This window comes from Vulpes lagopus, chromosome 13 (assembly GCF_018345385.1).
Source record: "Vulpes lagopus strain Blue_001 chromosome 13, ASM1834538v1, whole genome shotgun sequence".
NCBI lineage: Eukaryota > Metazoa > Chordata > Mammalia > Carnivora > Canidae > Vulpes > Vulpes lagopus.
In genome coordinates this window covers 17,498,675-17,521,405 of record NC_054836.1, presented here as the reverse complement: position 1 = coordinate 17,521,405, position 22,731 = coordinate 17,498,675, and the positions used below count along the sequence as shown (strand labels likewise).

Sequence of the window (22,731 nt, the reverse complement as noted above, 5' to 3'; positions counted from 1 at the left end):
TCTTTCTCCAGATATATCTCCCTCTGCTTTCTATTACCTCTTTTTAGTGTTCAGCTTCAAACTGGCCCATTGTTATGCATGATATTTGTCTTGCCTTAAGTCCTGTAACTTCCATTCAATCTTACTCATTCTTAAAAGGCCATTCTAGTCCCATCTGCCATACAACACTTTCCTTTAGCTCTCTGATTTGTACTGATACACATTCTCTAAACTTCCATATGTTATTGTATTCTTTATTTTGGCACTGGATTACCTATTGTTTAATACTATTGCCTGATGGTTTCCTATGTGAATATTCTGTTCCCTGAACTGAATTTTAATCTCCTTGAAGTTAGGGGGTGTTTTTTAATCCTTTTTTAATATACGGAAGAACATTGAGCACAATATTCAGGATTTACCTTGTTTTTTGGTTATTTCTGAGGGGCTCATTTATTCAGAATTCTTTGCTCAGTCATAAAGATTTCTTTATTTCAAAAGCCACCTGTGATGGTCATATTTTCTCTGAATATGTGCATTTGTTCTTCACCACAGCAGGGTATCTTAATTCCTATTATTTTGCAATACATTCTGTACTAGTTTTTTTGAGGCTACATTGCCAAGCTGCGTGAGTCCATTCTAAAGGGGTTTATTGAGCACTTACTCAAAATGCATCTTGATTGGGAACACGTACACAAAAAAAGTATAATACATATATCATGTCATTTAAAAATCCAAGGAAAATACACACAAGAGACTAATAAAAAGCACTGTTGATGAGAATAGGAATAAAAATATTATATGTAGGACAGAATAGTTGGGAAAGACTTCAGGGAGGAGAAGAAACCAAAGCAGGGTCAGATTCAGGGAGGGAAGAAAGGGATAGATAGTAAGGAGCACTATGTGCTGGGAGAGTGAGGAAAATGGGCTAATAAGCCCACTTGGTTAAATTGGTAGCACTGGTCAGACTAGGGAGGTCCCTGGATGCCACACAATATACTGTGGATTTTAGCAAGGAAGGAAGTCACAAAGAATTTGTGACATAGTGAAATTATCCCTTTTTAAGACCAAAAAACCAAACTTCCATTGGATTTTAGACAAAATTTTAGTCACAGAAATATTTATGAAAAATATAATTATTTAATCTTTGTTACAGTTAACAAGACTTCCAGAAGAACTGTCTAATTTGACTCAACTTAAAAGACTTGATATCTCAGATAATGCAATCAGAGAGATTCCAAGAAGTATAGGAGAACTGAGAAGTTTGGTTAGTTTAAATGCATACAACAATCAAATAAGTTATCTGCCACCATCTTTTCTATGTTTAAATGATCTCCAGCAACTAAACTTGAGTGGTAAGTGTCAAGTGTAATCAATAATAAGCATAATCAACAAGCAGAGTATTCATGTCTAGGTTGCAAATTTTGTTGATAAAACAGAAAGGTAGTCAACATAACATATTAAGTGCTCAGTGGAAGGAAATGACTATCCTAGGTACAGAAAATGAGAGCAAAGCATAAGGTCCAGTTATAAAAGAGGGTAAAAGAGGATATAACCCACCTGGGGATCCTGAACATATTCTCTTTTCTTTTCTGTCCTCTCTTCCTCTATCCAGTCATTAAGTATTTCTCTCCTTCCTTTATTTTTTTTTATTTTTTTTTATTTTTTATTTTTTTTATTTTTATTTCTCTCCTTCCTAAACCTGACTTCATCCATCTCTCTACACAAACTTACCTACAGAAACTTAGAGCCACATTTTCTGTATTTTCCTTTCTGACTCCCCTAATCCTACTCTTATATGCTATAATACTTGAATATCTTACAGTCTTTTGCAAAGTAAACCTCTACAATAACAAAAAAGTATATCACTCACTCTAAAGGTCCCAGAAAAGATTTTCCAAAGGAAATTAATACCAGACTAGTATTTTTCTTAATTTGTATTATGAAATACTTCAAATTTATAGAAAATAATAAATACCTAGGTACCTACTCCCAGATATAAAGTATATTAACATTTTGTGATATTTACTTGAGATACTTTTTAATTGTTAGGAAATAATAGAGTTGAAACTTTTTTTTGTACCTCTACTCAAACTAGAAGTAACCACTATACGGAAATTGGTATGTATCTTTTTTCCTTCCATGTTTTTATACATATATAAATATATCCATAACAAGTAGTACTATTTTGAGTTTTTAAATTTTATTAAGTCTTATCATACTATATTATATGTAATTTACTATTCTGTAACCTAATTTTTCATCTGTCATATTTCTCAAATTTAATCCATATTGATATATACATACTTATTTCATTCACTTTAAATGTTATGTATTCAATTAAATGGTTATATAACAATTAATCCATTACCCTGTTGATAGATAGCTAGGTTGTTTCCATTTTGTTTGGTACTGTAAATACCCTGTATATGTTCCTTTGCTTCAGTTTCTTTAGTGCATATAGCCATAAGTAGAATTGCTAGATCAGAAGGTATGCAAATCTTCAACTTTACCAGATTTGGACAAATTGATCTCCACAATGGTTGTACTAGCTAACCACATGACTAATTGAATTTATGAAATTATATCTTTCATTTGGAAGTAGCATTTATAACCAGAGCTCTTCACTTTCTTAGATTTAGAGGATTTTCAGAATTAAAAAAAGGTAATCATTTTTGGTCAATACTCTCAGTAGTATAGTAAAACCTATAGCAATGCATCAATACTTAGATATAATGCAACGCTGTGAGGATTAAACAGTTAATCACTAAGCACAGAAAGCGATGTAGGTTTTAAATAGATGTTAGAGCCTCTCTCCAACAAGCCAGAATAACAAATGAAAGGAAGGTAGATTGACCTGCAAACTGTTCTTGGTTGTCCTCAGGGAGAAGGACTGTTCTCTGGCCTCATAGTTCTCTATACAGGCAATAATAATGCTATCAGGTAGGCTTTTCTCTTCTCCTACCTGTAAAACAGCTAGTTACATTAGTTTTGTTGTATCTGTTGTTTACAGATAATGTCCTCCATTCTCACAAGTCAGTGCTTGTGCCAAACAGTTGTTAAATATTTTGAATAGCACCACTGCTTACATATACTAATAAAACAGCCTCTGAAAGGCCTCCTACCTATAGCCTCTCTCTCTCTCTGCCCTTTGTTGTTGCCAGTTTTTAAAAACATTTTTATTGAAGTATAATATACATACTGAAAAAAGTACACATTGTCTCAAAAAAACTAAAATTAAAAGTAGAATTACCATAATCCAAGCAATTCTATTTCTGGGTATTTATCCAAAGGAAAAGAAAACAGGAACTCAAAAAGACATATGCACCCTGATGTTTACTGCAGCATTATTTACCTAAGTGCCCACCATTGGATGATTACTTGAAGAAAATGTGGTATGTACACACACACACACACACACACACACACACACACACACGGAGCATTATTCAGCCATAAAAAAGAAGGAAATTTTGCCATTTGTAACAACATGGATGGAGCTTGAGGGCATTTTGTGAAGTGAAATAAGCCAAAGACAAATACTATACAATTTCACTTATATGTGGAATCTAAACAAAAGTAAATTCTTAGAGAAAACAGATTTGTGATTGCCACAGGTAGAGGGTAGAGCTGGGTGAAATGGAAAAAGGGGATCAAAAGGTACAAACTTCCAGTTATAAAATAAATAAGTCCTGAGGATGTAATGTACAGTATGGTGACTATAGTTAATACTTTTTGTAGGGGCCCCTGAGTGGTTCAATTGGTTAAATGTCTAACTTTGGCTCAGGTCATGGTCCCAGAGTCCTGGGATGGAACCTTGCATTGGGCTCGCTGCTCAGTGGAGAGCCTCCTTCTCCCTCTGCCCCTCACTCTGCTCATGCTCACTCTCTCTCTCTCTCAAATAAAATCTTTTTTTTTTTCAAATAAAGTATTTGAAAAAATAATAATACTTTTTGTATATTTGAAAGTTGCTAAAAGAATAGACACTAGAAATTCTCATTGCAGAAAAATTCTAACTGTGCTGTGATGGAAGTTAACGACTTATTATATTGATCATTTTGCAATATATACAAATATTGAATCATATGTCAATTATCTCTCAATTTTTAAAAAAGTACATACTTTAAGTATAGCTCAATGAACTTTTACACATTAAACAAACCTATATTTCAGGACCTAGATCAAGAGACGGACATTCCCAGAAACCTCTTCTTGCTCCTTTATAGTCACTTTTTCCCTTTTGCTTAACCAAAGGTAAACACTATCGTGATTTCCAATACTGTCCCTTAAATGAAATAATAAAATACATACTCTTATATCTGTCTTCTTTCATTCAACATTATGTTTGTGAAAGTCACTCATATTACTCTATGTAGCTGTGGCTCATGCACTTTCAAAGCTGAATATACTGTATTTTAGTTATTCTGCTGTTGATGAGCATTTGGTAGAAAAGCAATTATTTTTTTGTGGTCAGATAACAAACTGATTTCAATCCTTTTAAATTTATTGGGATTAGCTCTAAGGCTCAGCATATAAGCTACCTTGATAAACACACCATCTACTTTTTAAAACGTGTATTCTGAATGTGTTAGTTATGGTGTTTTATGAATATCATAAGTGATAGTTTTGTTGGAATCTTTTGTTTTTACTGGTATGTTGTCTTGTTACACTAATTGCTTAGAGAACAGTGTTAAAATCCAAAATTATGGTTATGAAATTGTATTTTTTTGCTTTTATTGTCAACTATTTTCGTGTATATTGAGGAACTGTTATTAGAAAAATGCATATATATGATTATTATAACTTTCAATTCTAATGAACTTTTAAAACATTTTTATTTTATTTTTTATTTTTTTCTAATGAGATTTTTTTTGCATTTGAAATCCCCAATTGTCAGGCTCCCTGCTGGGGGATTCTCCCTCTGTCAGGCTTCTCCCTCTGCCTATGTCTCCTTTCTCTGTGTCTCTCATGAATAAATAAATAAAATCTTTTTTAAAAAATCCCCAAATGTCCCTCTTGATTTCCAGTAATAATCTAAGATAACCACTCCAGTCTTCTTATGCTTATTGTTCACATATCTTTTTTTTTTAAAGATTTTATTTATTTCAGAGAGCGATACAGAGTGAGATAGGGCACAAATGGTGGGGAGAAGAGGGAGAAGGAAAGGGAGAGACAGACTCCCCACTGAGCAGGGAGCCTGATGCAGGGCCTGATCCCAGGACCCTGAAATTATGACCTGAGCTAAAGGCAGATGCTTAACTGACTGAGCTACCCAGGTGCCCCTCACATGATCTATCTTTACTATCAATTTACTTTCAACATATGTGTCTTTATATTTAAAATACATCCCATGTAGACAGCACCTGATCTTTATATTCAAAATCACATTTCTTATAGGTAGCATATATAATTGGGCCTTGATTTTTCATCTTTTATGGTAATTGCTGCCTTTTAATTGGAGTATTTAGTCAATCAACACTTAATGTAATTATTGATATAGTTGGATTTATTTATTTGTTTTTAAAGAAAGGGAGCCTGAACACATCCTTGGATCCTGAGGATCATGACCTGAGCCAAAGGCAGACTATTTTTTTTTAATTAATTTTTATTGGTGTTCAATTTACCAACATACAGAAAAACACCCAGTGCTCATCCCGTCAAGTGTCCGCCTCAGTGCCCATCACCCATTCCCCTCCAACACCCGCCCTCCTCCCCTTCCACCACCCCTAGTTCGTTTCCCAGAGTTAGGAGTCTTTATGTTCTGTCTCAAAGGCAGACTCTTAAACCATCTGAGCCACTGCAGGCACCTCAGTATAGCTGGATTTAGATCAGCCATTTTACCACTTGTTTTCTGTTTCTCCCCTCTGTTAACTCTTTTTCTGTCTCCTTGTTGAATTGTTTTTCTTTAGTTGCTTTCAAGATTTTCTCATCTTTGGTTTTTGGTCGGCAGTTTGACTATGCTATGCCTAAGTGTGTTTTTTATGATAATTAAGGTGAAACTTACACAACCTAAAAATTAATAGTTTTAAAATGAACAATTTGGTAGCATTTAGCACCTTACCAAGGTAGCACAATGTACTGCTACCTCTAATTCCAAACATTCATCAACCCCAAAGGAAACCCTTACTCATTAAGCAGTTGCTCCCTCTTCTCCCTTCCTCTCTCCCTCCGGTAATCACCAATGTGCATTACATCTCTATGGACATACTTAATATCCTGGATATATCATACAAATGGAATTGTACAATACATGATTTTTTTGGATTGGCTTCTTTCACTTAGCATAATGCTTTCAAACTTCATCTATGTTGTAGCTTGTAACCATAGTTCATTCCTTTTATAGCTGAATAATATTACACTGTTTGAATCTACTATACTTTGATGATCCGTTCATCCTCTGATGGACATTTGGGCTGCATTCACCTTTCTGGCTATTGTGAATAGTGTTGCTATGAACATGTGCACACGTGTTTATTCCAGTACATTTTCAATTATTTGGGTATATTCCTAGAGATAGAATTACTGTGTAATATAGTTTTATTTTAAATTTTTTGAAAAACTGTCAAATTATTTTCCACTGAGGTAGAACCATTTTGCATTCGCACAATCAATGTACAATGATTCGAATTTCTCCATATCCTTTTCAATACTGTTGGTTTACATTTTTTTGGATTACAGTTATGCTAGTGAATGTGAAGTGGTATCTCCTTGTGGGTTTGATCTGAATTTCCCTAGTGACTATGATTTGAGCATTTTTTTAGGTGCTTGATCATTTATATCTTTTCTGGAGAACTATTGAATTCCTTTTCCCATTTTTATTTGTACTTATTTTTTAAAGATTTTATTTATTTATGGAAGGGGACAGAGTGGGGGGGGAACAAGCAGACTCTGTGCTGAGCTCTGAGCCTGACACAGGGCCCCATTTCAGGACCCTAAGACCATGACTTAAGCCAAAACCAAGAGTTGGACACTTAACCAACTGAGCCACCCAGGTGCCCGTCCTTTGCCCATTTTTAAATTGGGTTTTAATTGGGTTGTTCTGTTGTTGAGTTGAAAGAGTTCTTTATATATTCTGAATACTAGACCCCATCAGATATAGGTTTTACAATTATTTACTCCCACTTTATAGGTTGTCTTTTCTTCTTGATAGCGTCCTTTGCCACATAAAAGTTTTAAATTTTGATGAAGTCCAATTATCTACTTTTTTTTTATTGCTTGTGTTTTTGGTGTCATAACTACTAATCCATTATCAAAATCCAAGGACATTAAGACTTCCCCCTATGTTTTAAGAGTTTTTATAATTTTATCTCTTATATTTAAGTTGATCCATTTTGAATTAATCTTTGTGTATAGTGTGAGGTAGGGACCCACATTCATTCTTTTGCATGAAGATTTCTTGTTATTCTAGTGTCATTTTTTGAAAAGATTATTTTTCCCCTTTGCATGGTCTGAGCACCTTTGTCAAAAATTAATTGGCCATATTTCTGGACTCTCAATTCTATTCCATTGGTCTATATGTTAAACCTATGTCAATCTCATATTTTTTAAAAAGTTTTTATTTCAGTTACAGTTAGTTAACATACAGTGTAATATTAGTTTCAGGTATACAATATAGTGATTCAACACTTTCATACATCACCCAGTGCTTACCACAAGTGCACTCCTTAATCCCCATCACCTATGTAACTCATCCCCCCTACCCCCCTCTCTTCTATTAATTGTCAAGTTTTTTCTCTATAGTTAAGAGTTTGTTTCTTGGCTTGCCTCTCTTTTAATCCCCCTTCACTTGTTTGTTTTGTTTCTTAAATTCCACATATGAGTGAAGTCATATGGTATTTGTCTTTCTCTGACAAATTAATTTTACTTAGCACAATACTCTAATTCTATCCAGGTCATTGCAAATGGCAAGATTTCATACTTTTTATGGCTGAGTAATATTCCATTATATATATGTACCACATCTCCTTTATCTATTCATTAACCAATGGACATTTGGGCTGTTTCTATAATTTATCTATTGTAGATAATGCTGCTATAAACATGGTGCATGTTTCCCTTTGAATTAGTATTTTCGTATTCTTTGGGTAAATACCTAGTAGTGTAATTTCTGTATAGTAGGGTAGTTCTATTTTTAACTCCATGCTGTTTTTCATAGTGGCTGCACCTGTTTGCATTCCCACCAACAGTACACAAGGATTCCCTTTTCTCCACACCCTCACCAACACTTGTTGTTTCCTGTGTTATTTTAGCCATTCTGACAGGTGAACTGTTGGCCATCTGGAGGTCTTCTTTGGAGAAATAACTGTTTGCATCTTCTGTCCATTTTTAAATTGGATTATTCATTATTTGGGTGTTGAGTTTTATAAGTTCTTTATATATTTTGGATTCTAACTCTTTACTAGATATGTCTTTGCAAATATCTTCTCTCATTCTATAGGTTGCCTTTTAGCTCCCTTGATTATTTCCTTTGCTGTGTAGAAGCTTTTTATTTTGATGTAGTCCCAATAGTTTATTTTTGCTTTTGTTTCCCTTGCTTTAGAAGACATATCTAGAAAGAATTTCCTACAGCTGATGTCAAATAAGTTACTGCCCATGTTCTCTTCCAGAATTTTTATGGTTTCAGGGTTCACAGTTAGGTATGTAATCCATTTTGAATTTATTTTTGTGTATGGTCTAAGAAAGTGGCCCAGTTTCATTCTTTTGCATGTGGCTGTGCAGTTTTCCTGGCACCATTTGTTGAAGGGACTATCCTTTTCCTATTGGATAGTCTTTTCTGCTTGTTATCTGAGCAAGCAATTTAGGGTTTAAGGGCAATCTTTATTATAATACTATTTTTTTTTTCAGAAATAGAAAACCAGATTCTTAAATTCTAGAGAATTGCAGGGGGCAATTGCAAAACAATTTGGGATTTCCTATATATAGTATTATGTCATCTGTGAATAGAGATAATTTTACATTTTCCTTTCTACTCTGTATATATTTTATTTCTTTTTCTCGCCTAACTGGGCTGGCTAGAATTACCAGCCCAATTTTGCATATCAGTAATGAAAGTAGGCATCTTTATCTTACGGCTATATTAGGGACAATTGTAAGGAGAAAGCTTTTAGTGTTTTACCTTTGAGTATGATATTACCTGTGGGTTACTCATAAATAACCTTTTCTGAGGCACTTGAATGACAGAGGAGCATGCAACTCTTCATCTTGGGGTTGTGAATTTGAGCCCACATTTGGTATAGACATTACTGAGAAAAAGAAACTTTAAAAATACACACATACACTGTTGGTAGGAATGTGAACTGGGGCAGCCACTCTGGAAAACCATGTGGAGGTTCCTCAAAGAGTTAAAAATAGACCTGCCCTACGACCCAGCAATTGCACTGCTGGGGATTTACCCCAAAGATACAGATGCAGTGAAACGCTGGGACACCTGCACCCAGATGTTTATAGCAGCAATGTCCACAATAGCCAAACTGTGGAAGGAGCCTCGGTGTCCATCAAAAGATGAATGGATAAAGAAGATGTGGTTTATGTATACAATGGGATATTACTCAGCCATTAGAAATGACAAATACCCACCATTTGCTTCAACATGGATGGAACTGGAGGGTATTATGCTGAGTGAAATAAGTCAATCAGAGAAGGACAACCATTATATAGTCTCATTCATTTGGGGAATATAAAAAATAGTGAAAGGGAATAGAGGGGAAAGGAGAAAAAATGAGTGGGAAATATCAGAAAGGGAGACAGAACATGAGAGACTCCTAACTCTGGGAAACGAACTAGGGGTGGTAGAAAGGGAGGTGGGTGGGGGGTGGGGGTGAGTGGGTGACGGGCCCTGAGGGGGGCACTTGATGGGATGAGCACTGGGTGTTATTCTATATGTTGGCAAATTGAACACCAATAAAAAATAAATTTGTAAAAAAAAAGGAAAAAAAAGATGAAATGTGTTCTGAAGATGGGTTATAGGGAGGTTGTACAAAGCTACTAATGCATTTAATACACTTAAAATATACTCCATGAACTTAAAGTAGTTAATGAAATATATAAATGGTTGACTTGTAAATGGTTGGTTTTTGATCATGTGTATTGTACATCAATAAAGTACATTTTATTTAAAAGCTGCAAAGATGGAGAAAAAATAAATTTTAATATTAAAAATTAACAAAAAATACATACATACCCTTTCTTATACTGAGGGAGTTCCCTCCTCTTCCTAGTTTGGTTATTTTATTTTATTTTTTTTGTTAAATGGATTTTCTGCACCAACTGAGATTATCATGTGTTTTTTTCTCTCAATGTCGTATATTACATTCACTGATTTTCTTATAATGAACCACCCTTGCATTTCAAAATAAATCCCACCTGGTCATGAGATATATCCTTTTAATATTTTGTTGGATTTGGTTTGCTAGTATTTTGCTGAGGATAGTTCATAAAGGATTTTGTTCTGTAGTTTTCTTGTATTGTATTTCTCTGGCTTTGGTAAGAGGGTAATATTGGCCTCGTAGAATGAGCTAGGAGGAGTTCCATCCTCTTCAGTTTTCAGGAAAAGTTTGAGAAGTGATATTTGTTCTTCTTTAAATGTTTGGTAGAATTTATCAATGACGCCACCAGGCCCAGGGCTTTTCTTTTTGAGATATTTGTTTCTGATTAAATCTCCTCACTAGTTATAGGTTTTTCTGATTTTCTGTTTCTCCATGATTTAGTCTTGGTAGGTTCTGTGTTTCTAGGAATTTACCTATTTAATCGAGGTTATCTAATTTGTTAGCATAATAATGTTCATAGTACTCTATGTAATCTTTTTATTTCTGTAGAATCAGTAATGTTCCCATCTTCACATCTGATTTTCAGTAATTTGAGTCTTGTCTCTTTTTTCTTAGTTCACCTAGGTAAAAGTTTATCAACTTAGCTGATCTTTTTAAAGAACCAACTTTGGTGTCATTGATTCTATTGGTTTTTTATTCTGTCTCATTTATATCTACTTTAATTTTTATTACTCCTACTATTAGCTTTGGCTTTGCTTATCCTTTTCTAGTTGATTTAAGTGTAAAGTTATTAATTTGAGGTATTTCTTCTTTTTTACTGTTGGCATTTCCAGCTATAATTTTTTTTAAGCACCCGTAAGTTTTGTTATATTGTTTTCATTTTCTTTAATCTCTTCACATTTTCTAATCTTCCTTTGGTTCCATTTGTGACAAACTTGGTATTTTACAAATATGTTATTTGAAGTTGTAAAATTTCCAGTTTTCCTTCTGTTATTTTTGCTTGTTACATTCTATAGTGGCCAGAAAAGATATATTGTATGATTTCAATCACTTTTAATTTATTGAGACTTGTTTTGTGGCCTAAGATATGGTCAATTCTTGAAAAATGATCTATCTGTACTTGAGAAGATTGTGTATTCTGTTGTTGGTTGGAGTATTCTACATAGGTCTGTTAGATCCAGTTGCTCTATACTGTTGTTCAAGTCCTCTGCTTCCTATTAGACATTTTGTCTAAATGTTGTATCAATTGTTGAAAGTGAAGTATTAAAGTCTTCAACTATTAGTGTAATACTTCCTTATTGCTACCTTCAATTCTGTCAATACTTGCCTCCTGTTTTGGGGGCTCTGTTGTTTGGTGTGTATATATTTATAATTGTTATATCTTCTTTATATACTGATCCTTTATAAATATATATACTTCTTTGTCTTTTATAACAGTTTTTGACTTAAAGTTTATGTTATCTGATATTAGTAAAGCCACTGTAGGTCTCTCTTGGTTAGTATTTGCACAGATATCTTTCCTCATCTTTCAGTATCTAGAACAAAAAAGAAGAAGAAGAAGAAGAAAAAGAAAATACTACACTCCCAATCCTTGCAGCTTAGCTCTAAGTTGGGGTACTTCAGTGCTAAGCAAGACTACCTACAACTCTTAGTCTTCCTCTGTTGTGTGGAGCCTAGAGATTCACCTCATGTGCAAGCCTAGAATTTTCTCAGGTTTCTTCTGAGATGTCTCCAGTCCTGGGTGTGCCCGTTGTACTCCATTTTCTGCAGGATACACTCTGGCACCTCTGAACCTTTATTCCCTCAAGAAACTTCTTCCTGTCCCTCTTCCTTCCTGGGCTTTTGGGTCTGCTGCTTGCCCTACCTGCTGTCCCTTGCTCCAGTTTGCTTTAAATGTTACAGCAACTGCCACTGGTAAAGCAACTCCAACGTGAGTGGGAAGAGCAAAACAAAAGTCAGCTTTTGTGCCAGTCCCTTGGGAAAGTACCAGATAGGTCAAAATGCAAAACCACAATATTTTAAGGTTGTTATTAGCTCTCTTTACACCCATAAGCTGCATCAGGAATGTCAGTATGTGCCATCCCAGTGGCAGCCACAGCCATGCTGGGAAATGGAGGATGGTAGGGAAATGAGTGAAAAAGCTTCAGGGTTCTCTTAATTCTGCTTTTATCCTCATTGAACACTCTCCTGGCTACTGTATGGTTTGGATTAAATTCCAGAATTCTTTTTTTTTTTTTTTTTTAAATATGGAACGCTTCACGAATTTGCGTGTCATCCTTGCGCAGGGGCCATGCTAATCTTCTCTGTATCGTTCCAATTTTAGTATATGTGCTGCCGAAGCGAGCACAAATTCCAGAATTCTTAAAAAGCTGTTTCTATCAGTCTTTTCCAGCTTATGATGGATTCAGTGGAGGGGCTGATTCTTCGAGAGCCCTACTCTGAATTTTCTGTGACAGCCATCCTAAATGTGGTTTGTTTGTTTTGTGTTTATACTGCTTGGATTTCACTGAGCCTCCTGTTGGTATAGTTACGTATTTTACCAAATTTGAGAAATTTTTCAACCATTATATTTTCAAATATTTTTTCTGCCTCATTTTCTCTTTCTTCTCCTTGTGAGATTCTAATTACCTTTTTATATTGTTTTATAAAACCCTTTTGTTTTTTTAAGGACTTTATTTATTCATAGAGACAGAGAGAGAGAGAGAGAGAGGGAGGCAGAGACACAGGCGGAGAGAGAAGCAGGCACCATGCAGAGAGCCTGACGTGGGACTTGATTCAGGGTCTCCAGGATCACGCCCTGGCCTGCAGGCGACGCTAAACCGCTGCGCCACGCCACCGGGGCTGCCCTGTTTTATAAAACCCTAATGTGTGTGTGTTATGCATGTACACAAAGCTTTAGGGATCAGGTCTTCAACTTCATTGCCTTGCCTACCAACGCTGTTTTGCTGTTAAATCCACCCAGTTAATTTTTTATTATGGATATCGGATATCCATAATAGAATTTGCTTTTTGTATATTTAGTTCTAGAATTTCCATTTATTTCTTTTTTATAGTTCATACACCTCCCCTAAGATTTCCTATTTTATTCATTGATTGTGAGGTATATCTTTCTTTATATTCTTCAGCAGAGCTATATTAGCTGCTTTAAAATTTTTTTTTCTTAAGATTTTTAATTTATTTATTCATGAGAGACACAAAGAGGCAGAGACACAGGCAGAGGGAGAAGCAGGCTCCATGCAGGGAGTCTGAGTTGGAACTCAATCCCGAAACTCCGGGATCACGCCCTGGGCCGAAGGTGTTGCTAAACTGCTGAGCCACCAGGGCTAGGGCTGCCCAGCTGCTTTAAAATTCTTAAATGTCATTTTTTCTCTTGGGAGTGAGCCACATTTTCTTTATTCTCTATTTTTGACCCTGAAATCTGTTCAGTTTCTCTCCAAAGAATGTTAGTTTCTGTTGTTGCTGCTATTGCTTCATCAGGCACTTAGATTGGCTGGACTAAAAATATGAACTCCCTCCCTGCAGTCAGCAGCTCTTATATCTGAATTCTTTTATTTTTCTAAAAGATTTTGTTAGAGAGAGAAAGAGAGAGCACTCACAAGAGGGGGAGTGATGGGCAGAGGGAGTAGGAGAAGCAGACTCCTCATGGAGCAGGGAGCCTGACATGGGGCTTAGTTCCAGGACCCCAGGATCATGACCTGAGTCGAAGGCAGGTGCTTAACCAACTCAGCCGCCCAGGCGTCCCTGAGTCCTTACTTTCAGCCACTAGCTGTAATATTAGTTACCTATTGTATCACAAATTTCTACAAAGTTTAGCTCCTTAAATTAACAAACATTTATTTCACACGGTTCTTTTTTTTTTTTTTTAAGATTTTATTTATTCATGAAAGACAGAGAGAGAGAGAGAGAGAGAGAGAGAGGGAGAAAGAGGCAGAGACACAGGCAGAGGGAGAAGCAGGCTCCATGCAGGGAGCCTGATATGGGACTCGATCCAGGGTCTCCAGGATCATGGCCCTGGGCTGTAGGCAGTGCTAAACCGCTGCGCCACCGGGGCTGCCCCAAAGCTTCTTTATGTGGCTATTGGCAGAAGGCTTTAGTTCTTCATTTTAGTTCCATATAAGCCTGTCCATGACATAGCAACTGGTTTCCCCCAGAGCCAGTGATACAAAAGAGTGGGAGAGAGAATATGCCCAAGACAGAGTCAGTAGGGTCTTTAAAAACCTAATCTTGTGATAAGCGTCCTGTCCCTGCCATAAGTGATCAAGCCCTGAGGCCTGCAAGGGGTCTCTGCACAGGTTTCCATCAGCCCACAGGCAATAGCATGGCAGCCATCCCCTCCAGCGTCATACTTACGGCCACGTACTTATGGCCACCTACTGTTACCGGCACTGCCTGGGTTCCACTTTTTGTAACAGCTCCTGTGGAAGTGCAGAGTATCCTGGGGAAGCCATCCCTCACCACCTGGGTCTCCCGATGGTGGACCCAGGTCACTGCTGGGCAAGCTTCTTTTCCAGGAAGTCTACTTTCCCATTCATGGCTACAGGGTTGGGAGTCTCCAGAATGCTGGAAATCTTCCCAGGCCTTCAGCAGCACAATCACCTGTGACTTGGCTCTGGAAGCCAAGAGGAAGCAGGTTGGTAGTCAACCTGGCAAAGTCAACATTGAGCCCTCATCCTGAGTGGCCACCACCAGGCTTCAGGAAATACCAGGCTCATCAGAGCCCTTAGACTAGGCAGACTGCAAGAAGCAAAAGCAGTTGGGTTCTTTTATATCAAAAACAGCAAAACTATTTTGCTATAAAGCTATGCATGTCTGGGGAGCAGAGAGTATATGGGGGAATTTCTGAACACTCAATTTTGCTATGAACCTAAAATGTTTCTTTAAAAAAATCCAAAGCTGGGGTGCCTGGGTGGCACAGTTGGTTAAGCATGCAACTCTTGGTTTTGGGCTCAGATCATGATCTCAGCGTTATGAGGCAGAGCCTGTTGTCAGGCTCCATGCTTAGCGTGGAATCTGCTTGTCCCTCTCCCTCTGTTCTTCCTGCTGCTCACTAGCTCTTTCTCTCAAATAAATAAATTTTTTTCTAAAAAATCCAAAGCTAAAAACAACAACAAAAAAATCCAAAACTACTAAAACAAATCTTGGAAGTGACATACCATCACTTCTACTCTATTCTTTTGATCATACAGACTAAACTTGGTATAACATGGGAAGGGACTAAACATGGTGATAAATAACAAGAGGCATCATTGGGGGCTGATAGATAGCCCAAATTTGTTAAAGTAGGCCTAGATGATTTCATTGGTGAATTCTATCAAGTATTTAAAGAAGGAGTAATGCCAACTTCTAAAATCCTCTTTCATAAAAGTGATGATAAAACACTTCCCCACTCATTCTATGAGGTCAGCATCATCTTGGTAGTATGATAAGGCATAGATATTGATAGAGAGGAAATGTGCAGATCAATATCCTATGTGGGATTTATTCCAGAAGTGCAAGGTTGAGTTAACATTCAAGAACTAACCAGTGTAATTCACCACAGCAATAGAGTAAGGAAAAGCCATATGAACATCTTACTAGATATACAAAAAGCAAAAAGCCTATGACAAAATACAATATCCATTTATGATTTTACAAAGCAAACAACAGCAAAATCTCTCATCAAAGAAGGAATAGACAGTAACTTTCTCAACTTGAGAAAAGGCATCTGCAAAAAGCTACAGCTAATACCACACTCAATGGTAAAGAATTTAACTATTTTCCATTGTGATCAGGAGTAAAACAAGGTTGCCCTTTTTTACCACTCTTCTTAAACATTATACTGTAAGTCCTAAGTAGTGCAACAACAACAACAACAACAAAAAGAAATTAAAAGTATACATATTGGAAAGGAAGAAGGAAAAAAACTGTCTCTGGCTATAAAGACAGATTGTCTAAGTAGAAAATCACAAAGAATCTACAAAAAAAAGCTTCTTGAACTAGGTTAGCAAGATTGCCATATAAAAGGTTAATATAAAAAGTCAATTGTATTTCTAGTAACTGTATACTAGTAATGAATGATTGGAAATTGAATACTTTTAAAAGTACCATTTAAAATAACACCAAAGAACCCATATAATAGGTATAAATCTGACAAAGTATATGTAAGGTCTATATGCTGAAAACTACAAAGATGGACAAAATGATTCAAACAAGGCCCAAATAGAGAAAAACATAGCATTCATAAACTGGAAGACTCAATATTGTTAATATATGTCTCTTCTCTCTAATGTATTTTTTAAGTTTTTTATTATTTTTTTTAAAGATTTTTATTTATTTATTCATAGAGACAGAGAGGCAGAGACACAGGCAGATCTCTAATGTATTTTTAAATTCAACTCAATTCCTATTTACATCCCATCAAGGTGTTTTTTTTTTTTAAAAGATTTTATTTATTTATTCATGAGAGACACAGAGAGAGAGAGGTAGAGACAGAGGGAGGTAGAGGCAGAGGGAGAAGCAGGCTTTCTGTGGGGAGCCCAATGTGGGACTCGATCCTGGGGCTCCAGGATCATGCCCTGAGCCAAAGGCAGATGCTCAACCGCTGAGCCACCCAGGCATCCCAAGGTTTTTTATTTTAGAAAACAATGAGCTAATTCCAAAATTTTATATAAAAGGCAAAAGAAATAGAATAGCTAAAGTTATTTTTAAAAAAGAACACAGTTGAAGGACTCATACAACCTGATTTTAGGCCTTATGAAAAGCTATGTATGTCATTGGCTAGACAGTGTACTACTGGCAAAATGACAGACAGAGATCAATGGAAAAGAATAGAGAGTGTAGAAATAGACCCATGCGTATATCGTCAATTGGTTTTTGACAAATATGCAAGTATCAAGAAATAATGCTAGAGCAACTAGATGGCCACAAGCCAAAAACCAAAACAAACTGCAACAATCAAAAAAAAAAAAAAAAAAAGACACCCCCCCAAAATAAACCTTTACCATATACCATATAAGAAATCAAATGAAAATGAATCACAGACCTAACTATAAAAGCTAAAACTGTAAAACTTCTATATAAAAGCATAGAAGAAAACATTTGTAACTTTGGCAAAGATCTCTTAGGTATAACAACAAAATCACAATCCACAAAAAAATGAATTGGACTTCATCAAAATTAGAAACCTTTGCCCTTCAAAAGGTGTTTCATTCTTTTAACTAAAGCATTCAGTTAAAAGAATGAAAAGCCACAAACTAAAAGAAAATATTTATTTAATTATCAGAAGTCAATATTAGTTGACTCAAAAATTGGCACAGATTTTGAACAGATACATTACAAAGAATGTATATAATGGCAAATAAGCAGAAGGAAATATACTCAAATCATTAGTCATGAGAAATGCAAATTAAATCTCCAATGAGATTTTTTTTGGGGGAGTGCAGAAAGGTGCTTTTATTAGAGCAGAGGACAGGACCTGTGGGCAGAAAGAGCTGCTACAGTGAGAACTGCTATCAGAATAACTAAAATTAAAATCTGACAGTACCAAAAGCTGTAACTACAACTCTGATACACTGATGGTAGGAATGCAAAATGATACACACTCTGGAAAACAGTTTCATAATTTCTTATAAAGTTATATGTATATTTGCCATACAACCTACCAATCATACTCCAACCACACTTTGATTTCAAGTGAAATGAAAAATTATGTTCAATAAAAAACTGAGTGCAAATATATAGAGTGGTTTTATTCATAATCACCAAAAAATGGAATCATTCAAAATGTCAATTAGTTAGTGAATGGATAAAGTATGTACATCCATATAATTGAATATTTCTCATTAATAAAAAGGAACAAACTTGATACATCATTAAACACCAATAAATCTCATGCATTATGCTAAATGAAAAAAGCCAGACCCTAAATACTATATGCTGTGATTCACATATATTACACAGATGCATAACATATATGTTTATAATTATGAGCTTAGAAAGTACAATATAAAGTCCCATCTATATGTGTAGGTATGTTTATGTATATATATATATATATATATATATATATATATATATATATATATACACACACACATTCCCAGAAGCAATGAGCAAAACTAGTATCTTGATCTTGGTTTCTGAATACTATTCTTCACTGAAAGGAAGCAGGTTCTTTTATGACTATAAACAATGTAACTATATATGTATAAATAATAAAAAGGCAATCTTATAGGCCAGTTCCCTTCTAAATGATTCAAAGTCTTATCTTGTTAGTTACCACAGTTTTACTTTTTTGTGTTCAGTTTATGTTGGATTAAGGTGTCTTGAAAACATTACACTTTAGGGAAGTAGAGTTTAATCCCCACTCCTTGAGGGTGGACTAGACTTAGTAACTCAGTTCCAAAAAAATAAAAAATCAAAACATTTCATCAGAGAAACCCGGCAAGACACTGTTTTAGCCAAGAGATCAAGCTTAATATTGCTAGTGATGTTATATGGGTATGAGGTATCCCTGCTGTGATGTGATGAGAGCTTTTCACCTCTGTAGTATTCTTTCCAGAAACCCATAACCCCAGTCTAATCATGAGGAAATATATTAGATAAACTCAAATTAAGGAATATTCTACAAAAATATCTAATCAGTACCACTCAGCTGTCAAGATAATGATAAACAAGGAAAGACCAACCGTCTCAGACCAGAGGAGACAAAGAAGACATAACTGTCTGCAATGTGTTATCCTGTAATGGATTCTGGAACAGAAAAAGACATTGAAAGAAAAACTAATGAAATCCAAAATTGTCTGGTTTATTTAATAATAATATGCCAATGTTTCCTAGTTTTGACAAATATAATACAATAATGTGAGATGATAACACTAGGGGAAACTAAAACTGGATGGGGAATATACAAGAATTCTCTACAATTTCTGCAACTTGCTGTAAATCTGATTCAAAATAAAAAGTTTATTTAAAAAATTACTATCACACCTACTTTGTAAAGTCCTTTCCTATACTTTAAGAGAACAGCTTCCTATGTCATTTTGCCATCTTCTGAGAGAAAAGTTCTATTTCTATACTTCTTCCTTTTCATTCCTAGCAAGGAGACAATGATAAGAATTTATACCTGGTATATCTGGTACATTGCTAGTAAGATACAGTAAATACCCTATAAGTAGTTGTTATTATCTTCGTATTTTTCCTTATACAGAAAGGTATATAATTTAATTATAACTTCTTTTCTACTAGGAAATAATCTAACAGCTCTGCCTATTGGTATCCATAATCTTTTTTCACTGAAGGAGATAAATTTTGATGATAACCCTTTGCTGAGACCTCCAATGGAAATCTGTAAAGGAAAACAACTGTATACTATTGTACACTATCTACAGAGGGAAGATCAAAGAGACGGTAGGCGATCAGTGAGTGACCTACTAGCTTATAAGTAATTTTCTAGTATCATCTATAAATTAAAAAGATAGTATACTTTAAAAAGATAGTATGCTTTCAATGTGGCAGAGGCATTAAAATATTTATCATCTTCCCTTTTCTGAAGGTTAGGAGTTTATTTTGACAATTCAGATGATTTAATCTGGGTCTATATAAACTAAACCATTGAAAACAGGCAAACCCAAGTGGATGGATTAGCTGCTCAATGCCCTTCAAACAGGTTTTTCATCATGGTTGTGCCCAGACTTAGGCCACATAAAAATCTCTTTACTGGTTCTGATCTGTATCACCACATGTAGTAGTTCCAAAATTCTTATCTAGCCTTGAAGAAAGTACTTAAATCTTTTGTACTGAAGCCAATCAGCTTTTGGCCCACTATGATCACCTGTGTACAGAGGGGGGTACTCTCCATTCTTTGTCCTTAAGTATTCCATTGATTGTCCCTGATTATTTCAGAGAGCGTGTCCATTTTCTTTCAATGTCCTTTAGCTGGGACAGATGGAGATCAGTTTCTGCAAGCCTTTCACATGGAAATTTCACCAACTAATTCTTTCCTTAGGGGTAAATTCCCAACAACTAAGCTTTTTTCCTGAGACACTGACTTTGCTTGTCACAATCAGTGACAGCTGTCATCCAGATTTTGGTTCTCCAATTCAATGAGTATTTAAGAAGTATTAAATCAATTTAATTAGTATGGATCCAGATTTGGGGAAATACACAAAACTGTCCCCACCCCCAAATCATTCTATAATGTCCTTGTCTGTGTAATCAGGAGCTTATATCAGCATAATCTCACAGTCTAGCTAGATGGTCACTAAAAATGTACAGTCCTCTTTAAGTCACAACATACATCCATATGCATGGCTACCAGTTAGAAGTTTCTCTAAGACTTAGGCCTCATTGATGGAAAGAAACTAAGAGATAAAATTAAAAGTCACAGTAGCTGTTTGTTCTAACTTGTTATCCAAGTTGGTCCTGCTAATTATTATCATTAAAAAGGAATATTTTATGATAATTATTTCTATAAAGTATTTAGGAGTTTCCAAGAATCCATAAAGTATTCTTATTAAGTAACAGAATTTTATAGAGGTGGCAAGCGACCAAAGTCAGCAAAAATGAGAGAACCCTAGCCATTTATATCTTACCCAAGGTGCCCTCATACTGCAGGCATTCTGAGAGAGAGGAGAGGAAGTCATCATGGGAGATATATTTATTCTCCAATTAACAAAGAACATGGGATTCCTTCCTTAAAATTTTGCTTAGGATATTGGACTTTCATTTATATCATTAGCATACAATCTAGCCTGAGGGACTGAGATGATTACAGAGGGGTGGGAGATTGCTAGTTCTTAAAAATTCCCAAAGTACTTTAACAACAACAAAAATAGATCTAGTCTAAGATCTAAGCCAGCATTCATTAAATAAATGATTTGAATATAAAACATACATATATACACTATATTTATAGTAGATGTGAACTTGGCTTTTTATGATGCTACATAAAGAAGACAATTAAAAAGCTAGAATCAAAGGATGGAATTAAATTCATTTCAAATCCTTAGAGAATTAAAGAAAGTTTTGAAAATCACTTTAAAGTTGCTTATAATATACTTTTAAATGGCCATTACATGTTTTTGATTATTAAGATTTTGGACAAAATTGAACAAATGGTTCGAATTTCAGTTTGTATGTTAGGTCTGCATCTTACTTTTCAATTTTACTTGACACAGACATTTGATAGGAGCACAGAAGTAAGGAACCCAGATATAATAATAATAAGCTCAAAATAGAGTACTTTTTTCAAAGGAAATGGCTTAAATTTTCTTTTTATGTTCAAATGTAGAGAAAATCCTAGAGAAGATCTTCGTCATAGTTGCCAATAATATCACTATAACAAATTTTAAATATTTGTGTCAAAAATTAAACCTGGCAATCTCAGAAACAGATATGTCTACAAAAAGGTATGTATGAAGAACATGTGGTATAAGCTATTCTCATATTCTGATTTATATCATTTTGATATTACAAGGTTTTGAAATGTTATATTAACATGAATTTTAATTTGCTGTAAAAAACTCTGTTTTTAGTTTATATTTGAGAACCATGTGGATATAGTGGTTAAAAGTAAAGGCTCTCATGGAAGACTGTTTGGCTATAAATTACAACTAGTTTTGTGACCTTGGATAAGTTCCTTAACTTCTCAGTACTTTAGTTTTTCCACTGATAAAATGGATATATTTACCTAAGAGAGTTGTCATGAGATCAAGTTATTATTTTTTAAATAAAATTTTATTTATTTTTGAGAGACACAGAAAGAGAGGCAGAGACACAGGCAGAGGGAGGAAAAGCAGACTCCATGCAGGGAGTCCGATGTGGGACTCGATCCTGATCCTAGGAATCCAGAATCACGCCCTGAGCCAAAGGCAGATGCCCAACCGCTGAGCCACCCAGGTGTCCCATAGATCAAGTTATAAAGCATGTAGTACTGTAGCAGTAATACACTGCCTTAGAATAAAAACCCCATAATTACTGTTTTGAGATCTTGAGTAAATCTTAGAACTAAATGCTAATTGATTTCCTACAAGGAAACAAGGGTTGGCATGGGGCTGACTTTCAGTATTTGCCAAGCTTGGTGCTAATATTATATGAACTATCTTCACCAATAACTTAATCCTCACTTCAACCTGGTAAATTGGTTTGAAAACCTAGGTATACAGTATTTAAGTAATTTAAATCTTCTTAACTGGTAAGATAAAATAATATTATCTTTAAAATTTTCAGCCCTGTTTCATTAAGTGAGAGAGTCCTCCAAGCACTTCATAAGTGGAAAACAGAAAGTATCAACTTGTCACTAACTACTGCTGCTTTAAGAGACCAACTAACTCGGGCACTAACTATGATAGGAGCATATGAAATTATGGACAAAATAACAGCTTTAAAACTTTTTACATGTGCAATTAAATTCTGAACAGTATACCCATAATAAAAGCTGGAAACTTATGATGTACTTATATAATTGAAACTGGGTATAAGAGAATTGCATGTTATGTCTCTTTTCATGCAT

At 35.2% G+C, this 22,731-nt stretch overlaps 1 protein-coding gene and 1 non-coding gene across 2 annotated transcripts; one reads left to right on the top strand and one right to left on the bottom strand.

The window, feature by feature from the left end:
* Positions 1 to 645: 645 nt before the first annotated feature.
* Positions 646 to 21,992, top strand: LRRD1 (leucine rich repeats and death domain containing 1). Its single transcript, XM_041728159.1, has 3 exons — positions 646 to 666; positions 1,133 to 1,331; positions 19,467 to 21,992. The coding sequence occupies exons 1-3, from the start codon at positions 646 to 648 to the stop codon at positions 19,664 to 19,666; spliced, it is 420 nt and encodes a 139-aa protein (XP_041584093.1). The 3' UTR covers positions 19,667 to 21,992.
* On the bottom strand, positions 12,482 to 12,588 carry LOC121475172. Its single transcript, XR_005983641.1, has one exon. It is a non-coding gene; the product is annotated as a U6 spliceosomal RNA (small nuclear RNA).
* Positions 21,993 to 22,731: the final 739 nt, after the last annotated feature.

Coding starts and splice junctions, on each gene's coding strand:
- LRRD1 (XM_041728159.1), top strand. CDS start 646: ATGCATCTTGATTGGGAACAC. Junction 667..1,132: donor TGCATCTTGATTGGGAACAC/GTACACAAAAAA, acceptor TCTTTGTTACAG/TTAACAAGACTTCCAGAAGA. Junction 1,332..19,466: donor CCAGCAACTAAACTTGAGTG/GTAAGTGTCAAG, acceptor CTTTTCTACTAG/GAAATAATCTAACAGCTCTG.